General features: G+C 40.2%; 1 protein-coding gene across 11 annotated transcripts in view; it reads left to right on the plus strand.

The window, feature by feature from the left end:
* ARPP21 (cAMP regulated phosphoprotein 21) overlaps positions 1-12995 on the plus strand; it is a 232613-nt gene that overhangs the window by 177607 nt on the left and 42011 nt on the right. For all 11 annotated transcript variants that reach the window (XM_084220076.1, XM_084220074.1, XM_084220071.1 and 8 more), the window contains 4 exons: positions 1786-2016; positions 6381-6550; positions 8066-8170; positions 10520-10780. In XM_084220076.1, coding sequence (XP_084076202.1) covers positions 1786-2016; positions 6381-6550; positions 8066-8170; positions 10520-10780 — 767 coding nt within the window. The remainder of the gene's footprint in view (positions 1-1785; positions 2017-6380; positions 6551-8065; positions 8171-10519; positions 10781-12995) is intronic.

The raw sequence follows: 12995 nt of genomic DNA on the forward strand, positions 1-12995 counted from the left end.
AACAATTGAATGTCAGAGCTGCAATCTTCTTTCGTGCCAATAGCGTTTCATTGGAATAGCACAAAGAGTGGAGAGAGTCTGAACTCAGGCTTGGTACTACTCACACACACCCCTAGAAATAGTGGGAGGTTTAAGAAATCTCATAACCATTACCATCTCCAGGCAGCTTCCTGACCCATTGAATTCAAAAGGTGAAGGAAAAGAGGAGAAAGTAAAAGACAACTCAACGAAACAACATGAAATGCATGTAGAAAGGCCAGGGAAATACAGCAAAGGACCTTGTAACTGATGTAGAAGGAAAATTGTACTGCAGCAGTTGCATTTACAGTTGCAAGGAAGATGCCAAATACTGCTTGCAACTTGATGAGGATGGCATCCAGGAGTAATTCTGCAATTTGTAGAAACACAGGAATCTGAAATTATCTAATAAATAAAACTGTTTCTTCAGAAACAATATTTCTAAATTTCTAACCTCAGTCTGCGAGGAGAGAAAAAATATAGCAACTAATAAAACTTTGATGTTTTATTGAAAGACTTAATTAATGAAATGAAAAAATTCTTTGGAAATCTCTATTACTTTCTTGATTGGATACCAGAGAAGGAGATATAGGGTCCTACTTATGGCAAATAGTGCACAGCTCATATAGAGGACTGTGTCTGTAGTGATTGCTGTATGAACCCAAAGTTTGAAGATGGATAAAAAAATGTGTGTTACACAGGAATCCGCAGTAATCTGTGGAAAAAATCCTCTGTTAAGTAATAAGATGGTGGTGTGATTTCTTCGGAAGGAACCTCTTCTGCTCTCATTTCTCTAAATATGAGAAAATAAATGAATTTCAAATGCATTTGACTGAAAATTAATTTGAGGCTCTAAGCAATCCACTACAGGGTCCACCTGCAGTATCCCATATCTGAAAGGATATAATTTGCCTCAAAGAGCTTTGCTAAACTGAAGTCTGAATTCTGTCCTTCCTTTTAGTCTGTACCTGCAGATGGACACTGTGGAGGTTAGATGCATAGACAGTGGACTCCAGTAAAATGGAAGAAGTTGTAATTAAAACATACTTTGCTCTGTGGAATAAGCTTCCATGCCATCCTGCTTTAGGGAAGCTGATCACCTGAGCCTTATGCTCTCAGAAATTCTTGTGTTTTTTCTGTGAAGCAAATTAAAATCTAATCAAGTAGTATCTCAGAAGTTTGAATATTATTTTTGGGGGTTAAAATACTGTGTCTTCCCATTCTGTCAGGCACAAATGTGCTTTAGCACAGTTGATTTATCTTGATTGATAAATTTTAATAAAATGGCAAAAGTCTTAGGTAGCATCTTAGGTAGCTTTAAGTTAATATGGATATTACACAGCTACCTTGTGACTGGACTGATAACTCAATTGCTGTTGCTTTGCAGAGATTGTTAGGTGATTTTTTTTTTGTGTTCCATTTTGTTTGGTTTTTTTTTCATTTATAAACACTCTGTTTACTTTTTATTCCTTATGAACTGACACCTTGGTATTATACATGCTGAGGATTTTGTGTTCCTCTTTGGTAAATCTGTTTATTGGCTGGGGGGAAGCTGATGTTGCATGAGGAAAGTGGGCTTTTGGATTGTGAAAATTGCCACTGGGTACTGGGTTCACTAGGGAGTGAAAATCCTGCTCCTACTAGCTGGGCATGGAGTGGTGCATACCTTTGCAATCTGTGAAGCTGTCCTTGTCTGTGCCCTATCTGATGGGGACTGGCGTGCCTTGGTAACCCCCCCTTCCTGCTGTGCTTGTGTCTCCCTGTTAGGCTCAGAGTCTTCCAGCAGTGCTGGCTCCTCAGGATCACTGTCACGAATACATCAGCCTCTCCAAAGTGCATCTCTCGTCCCCGGGGTGACGGCCAATTCTTCAGGCAGCGTGTCCTACCCTGAGAACGGGATGAGTGGCCAGGTGGCCCCCAGCAACACCAGCTATATCATTCTTCCACTTGAAGCTGCAGGGATACCTCCTGGCAGTATCCTTCTCAACCCACATACAGGTCAGTACAGCTCCCTCCTGCCTGATGCTGCCCTTTGGTGTTTCTGATGTCAGCTGGTGAATCGGCAGATTTCTTGTTTCAAGACATATTTTTCTGGCGGCAATTTATGAGCAAATATACACTGAAATGATGTTTGGCAAATTGTTGTTTTCAAATGTGCAGGCAAAGCTAGATTTGATTTCTGAGGCTGTTGTGGCATAGCTGGTGGGAAGTGATAAAAAACACTCTTGCTCTATCCCAGACAGGAAATTCATCATTCAGCAGTCCTGGTGCTCCCTGGCCCTCAGTGAATCCTCAAAGATCCCGTTAGCATCAATAAGGACAGATGCTCTTCTATATCAAACATGCTGAGATATGGTGCAACCAAAAAATAAAGTCACATTCTTAGAGATTGTGCTTAACAGTGGAACTTCAAAAGGCTTAAAGGCTGTATTTGAATCTGAAATTGAGAATTAATTTTATGTGAGCTGTATGATTAGCAATTGAATTTAAATTGTGAAGTTTGTGATAAGAGAAAGATGTAACTCTTAAATTCCTGATAGTTTTCATAACTGCAGCTCACAAACGAGGCACTTGCAAGCACCAAAGTACTGTGGGCACTTCAGAAACTCTTCAGTTTGAATTTGAGTGCTTGATGAAAGCCTAAGGCAATTTGTTACCTCCTTGGTCTGGATGAAGTCTGGGTCATGTTATGCTGTTACTCCCCACTGTATTGTACTATCAGAGTTACGAAGGTTCAGGGAGTTTGAAGGTGTGGTGCTTCTTTGGTAATTTGGACTATTCCAGTGACCATGGCTGGCTGTGCAGTCAACCTTAGCTGAGTTATGCTGGGTTTAAAACAAAAAAGCCTGTAGTGAAATTTAGCTTCCATTATACTGAAAGCTGAGGGTTAAACTCTGGTATATTTTTTCTAAGTCCTTAAAAGAACATTCAGGAGCTTTTTCTTTGGGGATTTTTGTTTATAGCCTGTATTTTATATGTATTACATCCCTGTGTTCCACTATTTTGGTGGAAATGCTTAAAGCTTATTTGTGCATCCACTACTAAGAATCATTTTTTTGACCATAGTTCGGCCAAGAAAGTTGCAGCATTTAAGAAAAATACAGCCTTGGCAAACTCTTCAGCCAGTCTTAACACAGATATTTATAGATGGTAATATCTGGGGCTGATCAATATGTATTAGCATATTTAAAATCAAGGAGGAGTTCTTGTTTGTTTATATATGAATGTTGTAACTTTGATATGTTCTGTCCAGAGACATGACTTAGTAACTTGCACAAACATTTACTCTTCCAAAGCCTTTACTCTTTAAGTGTACTTTTTTCTAAGCTATTGCATTATTGACGTGAGAGCCTAATACTGTCAGCAAGGAAAAGATCCATCATTATATTCATCTGCTCATTTCTGTTCTCATAGATGACAGTTCTGTCTGCACCACTGAAATTTCTTAGTCAATACAGAAGACAACATTTTGTGTTCCACCATATGGTCCATTTCCATACAAAGCTCATCAGGCCTAGGCAGGAGTCAATGGTAATTCAGGTGACAGAACTGAGAAACAAATGAAAGGAAATTATGTTGCATGGAGCCCACAAACAGCTAAGAGATACTGCTTGTTCCTGGCCAGGATTGTTCTTTGGCTTGTTCCTGGCAAGGACAGACACTGGAACTCACCACACTTGAAAGCAAGAGCCACGTAAGAGGAGCATCTCCTACATCTGTCTTGTCAATTTAGCAAATTGCAGCAGCTACTTCAGATTTTTGCCTGGTACACAGGGGTTTTTTTGGGTTTTTTTCTGCTATAGGTATAATGCCTTTCAATACTCTCTTTAGACCAGAGCACCTTATCTTCCCTCCCTGTGTGCCTCTGTCTGCAGATGCATCATTGGGAAACCCATGCGTGTTTGTATGGTTAACATTCAGCAAGTATTTTTGTGTATATATATTATTTTGTGTTTCTTTCAAACCTTGTGTTTCATTTCTGCAGCTCCCATGTAAATGTATGCATAATAAAGTAATGGAGAGAGCAGATTTCTTTAAAAACCTGAAATTCTTGTCTCGCACTCATAGCTTCATGCTGCTACCTCGTGCTGGAAATCAGACTGTACTTTGGCATCTGCTGTGGTTTTCACATGCAGCAAAATAAATACATGCTGCAAAATTGTCACTCTTTGGGCTCAGAATCTTTGCATCTTATTAGGGAAACATTACAAAAGGAGCTCCATGGGGAAGAAATTTAGATTGCTGGATGCTGTGATCGACTATCAAAGTGATGGATGCTGTCAGAAACAGAGATGAAGAGAAGACAGTTGAAAGAAAAGGAAAAAAGATCTTTGTTTCCTGTAATGAATAGATTTTCTTTCCCAATGTCATACCATTCTTTAGCTCTTTCTTCTCCTCTTGCAGAGAGGCTACTTCCAGTCTTTTTCTCTCTTTTGATCATAAAACCGTGTCCTTTAAAGATCTTTCCTCCCTTTCACAGTACATAGTCACTGACTGTGCAAGCCTCTAATGGCATCCAGAGATGCAGTCAGTTTTTTCCTGCTCTGAGTATAACTCTTCTCCTTACCAGATGTTGGGAATACACACTTTCTATTCCATATCTGCAGTTTCCTTTATTTTCTCTCCTCTGCTTTATCCTTCTCCCTCCCATATAGTCAAGCTTCTTACTTGCTTTGGCAAAGAACCAATTATGGGGCTGTGCTCTCCATTTCACTTATTTCATCAGCCTGCTTTACCCTTTAAAGGATTCCTCTTGACACGTTCTTCCTTAACCCCTCTGACAATTTAGGAGCATTTACTTTTCATTGGTACTCCTTGAAATGACATTGCAATCTTCGCCCTTCTATCAGGGCCACTGTTCATAACTTACAGATGTCTTCCCTGTTACCTTCTGATCTCTCCTTTTCATTTCTGATTTCAAGATTTCTTCATGAGAAGTCTTCTCTTTTTTTATCTTTAAAAGTGTTGCTGTTCTTGCAACACTTGCAATTCTGCCATCTTTCATTAAGTCACCAAAAATGCTCTTTATTAGCTTCCCTTTAGCATCTGACACAGGCTTTGGGACCATGTTATCCTGTTCACTCACTCTTCTAAAGTACTTGTGGGGCTTGAGATTCACAAAGCTTGGGAGTCCATGCCATAGTCACCCAGTGGATTCACAGCAAGAATCAGGAAATAAGTAGACAGAACTGCCCCATGCTTCTTTTCCACTCACTCATGACCTTTCTCAGCATGAATGTGGTGTTGAGTTCATCCAGAAACTTGATGCTTTGGAGAGACAGAAGGCAAGCTTCTTTGGCCAGTGCTCTTAATGCATTTCTGACTGTGGTTCATTGGAAGGAGAAACTAGAAGTCTGAGGAGTAGATAGAGCAGATAGAGATGATCTGTCTGGATCTATCTGCGATGTAGGGTACAAATCAGAAGTTCATTACTGTTACTCTAAGTAACTGAACTTCTCTAGATCTCTCTTTTTATCTTAGATATTCATACTTTAGTTACCTACTTCAAAGGTTATAACATCATTGCTAAAATTACTTTTTTTTTTCCTCTTGGAAGTATTCCTAATTCCTTTGATTTACAGATTTATAATGGAAGTGAAAAGAGAACAGAAGTCATGGAAAACATTTTTCCTACTGAGAAATACCATTTCTTTTTTGTTTTCAAGACAATGACTTGCGTAAAATTTTTATTTTAAAGAAGCATTTTTTTTCCAAGATTATTCCCCCCAGCTTAATTATCCAAAGCAAAATGAGTTCAATAGCTTAGTAGAACCCTGAAAAAAATTTGTCTTGTGTATAAGAGATTTTTAAATACACCTTAAGTGTTGCTTCCTTGAAAACTGGAGTGCTAGCTCCTCTAAGCATAAGGCACAGCTCTGTGTTATTAGAATGCGTAAGTAAATTAGTAACAAGAGTGGGTTTGGTTTTTTTTCCCCTTTTTTACAAACTGTAATGTTTCAGAAGTAGTTGTGTACATTTGACTGCTGTTGTGTTAGAGGAAAATGTAAGGGAACATTCTCTACCTTCAGTGTTTGCTCCAAAGTTCAATTTTAATGTTAATTGATTCATCATTGAATGTTTTCAAGTAACCATAGCATCTGAATCATCTTATAGCCATGGTAACTTTCCACCTATTCCTTGGAAGATCATGCTGCTGAAACAAATATCTGCTGTCTTGCCTGAAAAAAAAAATAAAAGCTGTCTGATACTGTAATTACTGGAATGAGATTTTGTGAGTGATGAACCCTTTACTCTTGTATCAGGTCAGCTAAAGAGTGATCAGTTCAAGCAAAATTGTTTGCTTTCACACAGAAAACAGTATTTTCTTAAGTGTCCAGCAAGAGCCGGGTGTTTTGTTTCAGGTCAACCATTTGTAAATCCTGATGGGACACCGGCAATATACAATCCTCCCAGTGGCCAGCAGACAATGAGGAGCCAGGTGGTGGGACAGTCTCAGCAGCCACCTTCACCCCAGCAGCCTCAGCAGGTTCAACAGCCACAGCAGCAAATGGCAAGTCACCTTGTCACACAGGTAGGTGTGGTGTCTCTGGAAAAAAGAAGGAGCTCTTGGGGATATGAAGAATGACCTAAAGGAAAGAAGGGAGGAATGCAGCTAGACCAAATGTCAGGATGTTCTTTTCTACATGGATAAAGCAGATGGAGAGGGAAGATTACATCTTCAATTTTATCTAAAGCATGATTTCATTTTCAAAAGTACTGTTAAGCGTGTTGGTGCATGTCTACATAAAATTAGTTTGAAAAATTCACCCATTAGTGGAAGCTGAACCATTCATTCTCAAACCAGTGCCATCTGTAATTCTTTCCTGAGAACCAGGGACATTTCTCTTTTGACAGCAGTGGGTTGAGTCAAAGAACAAGGTACAAGAGCTCTACAAACCTTTTCATGTCCAGTTGTATTGGGCCCAATCTATGCGTGGTCTCCAAGCACTTTTGCCCCAGTTTGGTGGTTTTCTGCCTGCACCAATATTCTGGCCATTATCCTGCTCTGAGCTAGAAGTTCTGGAGCTGCAGCAGGAAGAGCAATTTTATTTGAGCACAGTGCAATGTTGGCTCTCTGGTCCCTGTGCTGGCTGTGGCACATGGCCAGACGTGGCTGAGCATGGGCAGCAGGGTTTGGGTCTGGTTCAAACTTAATTTTGTGGATTGCATGCCTGTTCTCCCAGGGCAGAGCAGGCAGAGGGAACTACTCAAGCAAGAATCCTATATCCTGCTTAGTCACAGAGCAGCCAAGATCTACTTTGGTTCTTGTGTAGCTTTATAATTTGGCACAGCTTCAGCCCTGCTTACACAGTAATACAGTGTTTGAATTCAGTGAAGTTGCTATCATTTTACTGGGTTTGGACTTATTTCTTATTTCTTATTTCTTATTTCTTGATCTGGTCTTCACAGTTTTAGAAGACAGAGATAGTACCAAACCTGTAAGAAGTTATATGAGAGGTTAAAATGAAAGGAATACTAAAGCTACTACAGGATAATAGTGCTGTGGAAAATTGGTTTTTTTGCTTAAATAAACATCTGCTCCAAGCTGATGGCCTGTCTGTTGGTAATTCACAGTCTGTTCTTTGTCACTTTTTAAAGTCTTGTGTTCTCCCAAAGCAGCTTTACAATCATTATTCCTTTGCCTATGACACACTTGGAGTTAAATCAATCACTAACAGCGAAATTCAAATATACACTTAGGCTATGCTGCTTTCCATTTTTATCTCAGTAAATTAAACGCGGAGTCATAATTTGGCTTTGCCCCATATTACGAGTAAGAGGGTATAGCTGTGGCTATATTTAATCTAATGGCCATCAAATCTACGAAAAGAGGCAGAAATATCAGTAATAAGTAATTGTTTGGTATAAGGCTAAAATGAAGACTAAAATCGCAAGACTAACCTCTTGTACTCAGGCTGGGGATGAGTCACCTGTGTTTTCAGAGCTGTGTTTGAGATCTTTGTTCTCAGTAACAAAGGTGGTGGTGATGGTGCTTGTTATCTTTCTCTGGTGGAATTTATTGTCTTTCCCTTTGCTTGTTTTGCAGCCTGTTCAGACAATGCAGCCATCTTCTCAGTCGGTCCAATATCCAGCAGTTTCTTATCCTCCTCAGCATCTCCTGCCAGTCTCTCCAACACAGCAGTTTTCTGTGGTACTAAAGATTTCTTATTTCTTTTTTTTTCCTTGAAGTTGGAGGTGTGAATATGTGTGTCCAAGAGCCTCTGGGGAGCACTGCGACAGGTGTCCTACATGAGAACCCTGTCTAAATACCTGTTCACCTTAATGCTTTGGTACTGACAGGCATTTTGTGTGAGCATTCCCACTGATCCTGGTTGCCTAACCTGAAAGGTGATGTTACAGCTCTCTACCTGCTTAGCAGACCCTCCAGGAAAATATTTTGTTCTGCCTGCTGGTAGGAGCTTATGTCTCCTCACTTAATGCCAAATGACCTTAAAATGCTAACTTGAATTGTTGAGATTTGGATTATTCCTCTTTTGTGTCCGCAAAGAGAGGAGAAGAGACCTCAAGAAATCATTATTTTTATTTTATATTCTTTTATCCATATACTAAATTCACTGCCTGGATTTATTCCCTGGTGATATCAGAAGACTTGGGAAGGAGAGTAGCCCTGAACCAGCTCCAGAAGGTGTGGTGTGCTGTACATCATGACAATGCACCAATGGACATGTAAAATGAAAATAAATAGAGTGTTCTTCTGGAGTCTGATTCTGGCTTGGTGCTTACAGGGCTAAGATTATACTGTTCTGAAATGAAGCTGACATTTTAAAGAGGCACCACAAGATTTTTTTCTGTTGTTTTTCACTCTTGGTCTAGTAATCTTGTTTAAGATTGATTTTTTTTTTTTGGTCACATAGTTATAGTAAGATATGTAAACAAAGCTGATGGGTCCTTGCAGATAAAATAATGTTATTAATGACTAGTGATACCATTTAAAGGAAAAGAAATCTTCCATGCTGAATGAAGTTGCATATCTCAATGCTAATTCTCTTGAAAAGTCTGTTGCAGGACTATCAGCTTGCCCTAGTAACAGTCACAAGAAAGCTAATATTTTTATTGGTTAATTTGATAATGAAACTTCATCTGAATTACTATCTTCAGTACACATTACATTATACAAACACTTTATAGATTATACGTGTTTGAAGATGTTTTTCTCTTTTGGGAAAATCTAGAGGCATTCCTGGCTCAGCGAAGTTTCTTGCAGAATCTGTTTGCAGTCATTTGTCATTCTGATAATGAATATCCTAGCTTTTTAAAGGAACAACTTCACAGAGATAACTCCTGGGTTTGAATATGAATGTAGGATGACAGTAAAGTTAACAGCATTTCTTCCATAAACCACCTGATGATCTGTCAGTAGTGTTTAAAACATTGATCCATGACATCTGCTCTCAGTTGTGAGCGTGAGTCTCTCTATGTGAGGGTGAGTCCCAGAAGTGCTTTCCACAAGCAATCTTTTATTTTTGTTTTGTTTTGTTTTTAACACAGTTTGACGTTTCCAGACATTAAGTGCTTGTGCAGGATGGTTTTGGAGAATAAATACCACAGGGCTACTAACAATATTAAGAGGTTTCTTTTAAAAAGAGCCTTTTTTTGGTACTTATTTCCTGTCTTTAATTGGCATATTAGCACACAATGGAGTTTAAGTTGAGTATTTAAAGGTCTTATGATATGGGCACAAAAGAAGATGCCTAGAACCACACCCACATTTGTAAATCTTTGACCTTCACAGAATGAACTTGAGAGCGTTGAATAGTATTAATCTTTTTGCAAGAATGAACAGATACAGTTCAGAATGCATGTATTATTACTAGCATGTAATGAGGCTTAGGTCTATTGACTTTCTGTGGTACATTTATCCTACCATAGTTTTTTTTTTTCTTTCCCCCTTCAATCAGATATAGAACTTGTTTCTCTTCAACACGCAATAAAAAGCCTTGAAATAGCAACATTAGGCTTAGCTTTTTTTTAACTTTCTCTATGTTTACAACCTTGGATTTTTAAAGCAGTCCAAAAAGGGAAAGATCTGCAGCTGAATCCTACTGAATTCCTCTTGGGACCAGTTTGAAACACAGGTGCAATTACCAGCATGTGTTTGGCTGGCAAATCCTGTATTTGAGGATAGAGGTATCCATAGTGTTATTTTCATGCCCTTTAAATTTAAAGTGTCTTCTTTTGAACACTGTAAAGTTCACTCGTCATTTTGGAATTAAGGGTGAAGGTGGCAGGGGGAAAGAGCCAAAATAATTGGCTTTTTTGCCAAATGATGCCATTCACCTTGCAGTCTGGAAGTCTTTGTCAAAGCATTTACGGTGATTTTCATTTTAATTGCCTCCATTTTCGCTAAGATCCTTGCAAAGTTTGGCATGGATCAGAACTGAGTGATTCCTTTCCCCCCTCTCTCTCTGAGCCTATTTTGTTTTGCTAACTCATGTGCCTGCTGCATCTGTATCCTCTTCTCCTGCCTTCTGCCCCGCAGCGCGATGACATGACAGCACAGTTTAACCAGATGAGCTTGAGTCGTCAGTCATCAGGAGACAACCCCGAGTCGCCTTCTGGTCCCGTGTACCCCTCGGCCATGCTGCAGCAGCCTGCCCAGCAGACAGGCTACATCATGGCCTCCCCAAGCCAACAGCTTCCCCCAGGAGGTTTCACGGGCTCAGGAGCACCGGTGTCCCAGCAGGTGCTGCAGCCGCCGCCGCCCCAGGGCTTCGTGCAACAGCCACCGCCACCTGCTCAGGTAGGCAAAACCCTTGGGCCCTGTGCCCTTCACAGCATCAGGGAGGGAACAGAAATTCCAGATTATTTCTTATTTTTCCCCTGGTTAAAGTTAGTGGATCTTTAGGCAGCAGGGTACTTGCTGAGCCCTGTTGTTTCCTGGGTTTCATCATTTCCTTCCCTCTCTTCAAAACGTTCTCTGAACATATGTTCATACTCCATGACACATCTGCACATGAATATGAAGGAGGAGGGTGAGTATATGCCCACACTCCTTTTTCCCTGTGCATGTACCAAAAGAGCAAAATGCACATCAGCCCAGGTAGTCGTTAATCATATTTAATTGACTTGAACATGTGAGGTGTCACAGATCAGTAATTTTAACTGTCTTCCTGAAGACTGATTATGTTTTACTGTTCACTACCAAACATCTCTGCTTGTCTCCTGGGTACCTTTACAGAATATTGAAAGTGATTACTGTCAAGAAGTAAAATGCACAGATGACTTTCTGGCCAATTTTCAAGGCATACACATTAAAAAGACAAATTTCTTTATCCAATTATAAATAACTTCATTTAAGCTCTACTTTAAATGGTATTAATAGCATTTCTCTTGTTTTCATTTTATGCTTTGGAAGAAAAAATGTAAAAATAAAACAAAAAACTTCACCATTTCTTTTGTAAACCTTATTGGAAATGGTTGTTTGGTTGGTCAGTTTTTGCTTACTGCTTCTCACTGAAAATTTCCACTTGTGCTTATTAATGGAATTCGGTGTTGACATAGAAAAGAATAATTTTTACTGTTACAGTGTTTTAAATGGGCTAAGGATCTAGTTAATTAAATCACTAATTAACAGTAAAAGAAATCTGAGGACTACTGGATGCTGACATCCCATAGAGGACTGTGCAATCCATTATTTCTGTGATTAAAAAATGTGCTGCTATTTTTACTTAAAGAAGGCTTGGCAAGAAACAAGTTGGAAGGAGCTGAAGTTCAATATAATGTGATTTCTTTTACAAAAAATTGAAAATACTACTAGAAAAATATTGCTAGGAAAATATTTCAGTTTCCCAAATGTAGCAGGTTTGGTGGTTTTTTAAAATTTGGGAGAAAAAAATGACCTAAAGAGCAAAATTCCCTGATGAATCCATCTAGATTGTGTGTCCTAAGTATAGGCTGTCCAGGTTTTAGTCTTCATGTACAACCCCCAGGTGCCCTCAGTGTTTTCCAGCATCAGGACACTTCCAGTGGACCAGGTAACTCCAGTGAACCAGTGAGCACCTCCGTGTTCCAGCGCCGCCACAGCAGGCACTGATGTTTCCCGGCTCTGCCAGCTAGGGTTTGCTGTGGGAGTTGAGTGGGCTGCAGGATGGTGCTGCCTGTCCTGACAGGGACCCCACACCAGCTCCTCACCCCCTTGGTTGAGGCCAGATGTTCAGCTCCCCCTGGGATCTCTGTTAGACCTGCCTTGGCTGGCCTTGCATAGGCTGCTTTTGGGTGGGTTTGCCCCCTGCTCCTGCCCCTGGCTGAGCCTTGCATGGGAGCATTGTATTTCACCCATGCATGCGCAACAGGGCACAGGGTTTTCACTCAGCACAGTGCAGTGTTACTTGGTGAAGCTCTTTTCCAAATTAATCCTTGTACTGGTGCTACTTAGGCGCGAATAACTTTTCCACAGACCAAGTGATGAGGAGGTGCTTTCTCATGTACAGGCTGCTGTAGGACCAGTACAGTACTGATGTGTCTAATGGTCACTGTGTCTCTGTCCATCCTCCAACTGCTTTCCTCCTGTAGTTTAACACAGTGGAAAGTTATTGACAGCAGAAAAATATCCTTTGGCTTTGCAACAGCTTCAGTTATTTCACTGTGGAATGGTTTGTCCTGGGGGGGACGTGTAGACAGGTGAGAAATTCAGTGCTGTTAGTTTCCTCTAGTTCTGCAGATAACATCCATCAACAGCTTGTTGCTGTTGCAAAAAATCCTTGTCAGATACCTGTGAAGGAGGGCATGGCAGGGTTTAGTGTCTGCTGCCCATGCCCTTATCCCTTGAAAGCATAGTGGCCTTGTTCTGCCAGAAGGGAGAGAAGGCAACCACTCTCTGCATCTGCATGCGCAGACAGGAGCTTCCGTTCACATTTCAGGTTTTAATACATTCACTTCAGTCCTAGTAAGTGGTTTGGATACTACATTAGGCATATAGGGGATCCCTCTTAGGAAAAAAAAAGAGTGAATCCCTG

This window comes from Fringilla coelebs, assembly GCF_963513975.1.
Source record: "Fringilla coelebs genome assembly, chromosome: 1".
NCBI lineage: Eukaryota > Metazoa > Chordata > Aves > Passeriformes > Fringillidae > Fringilla > Fringilla coelebs.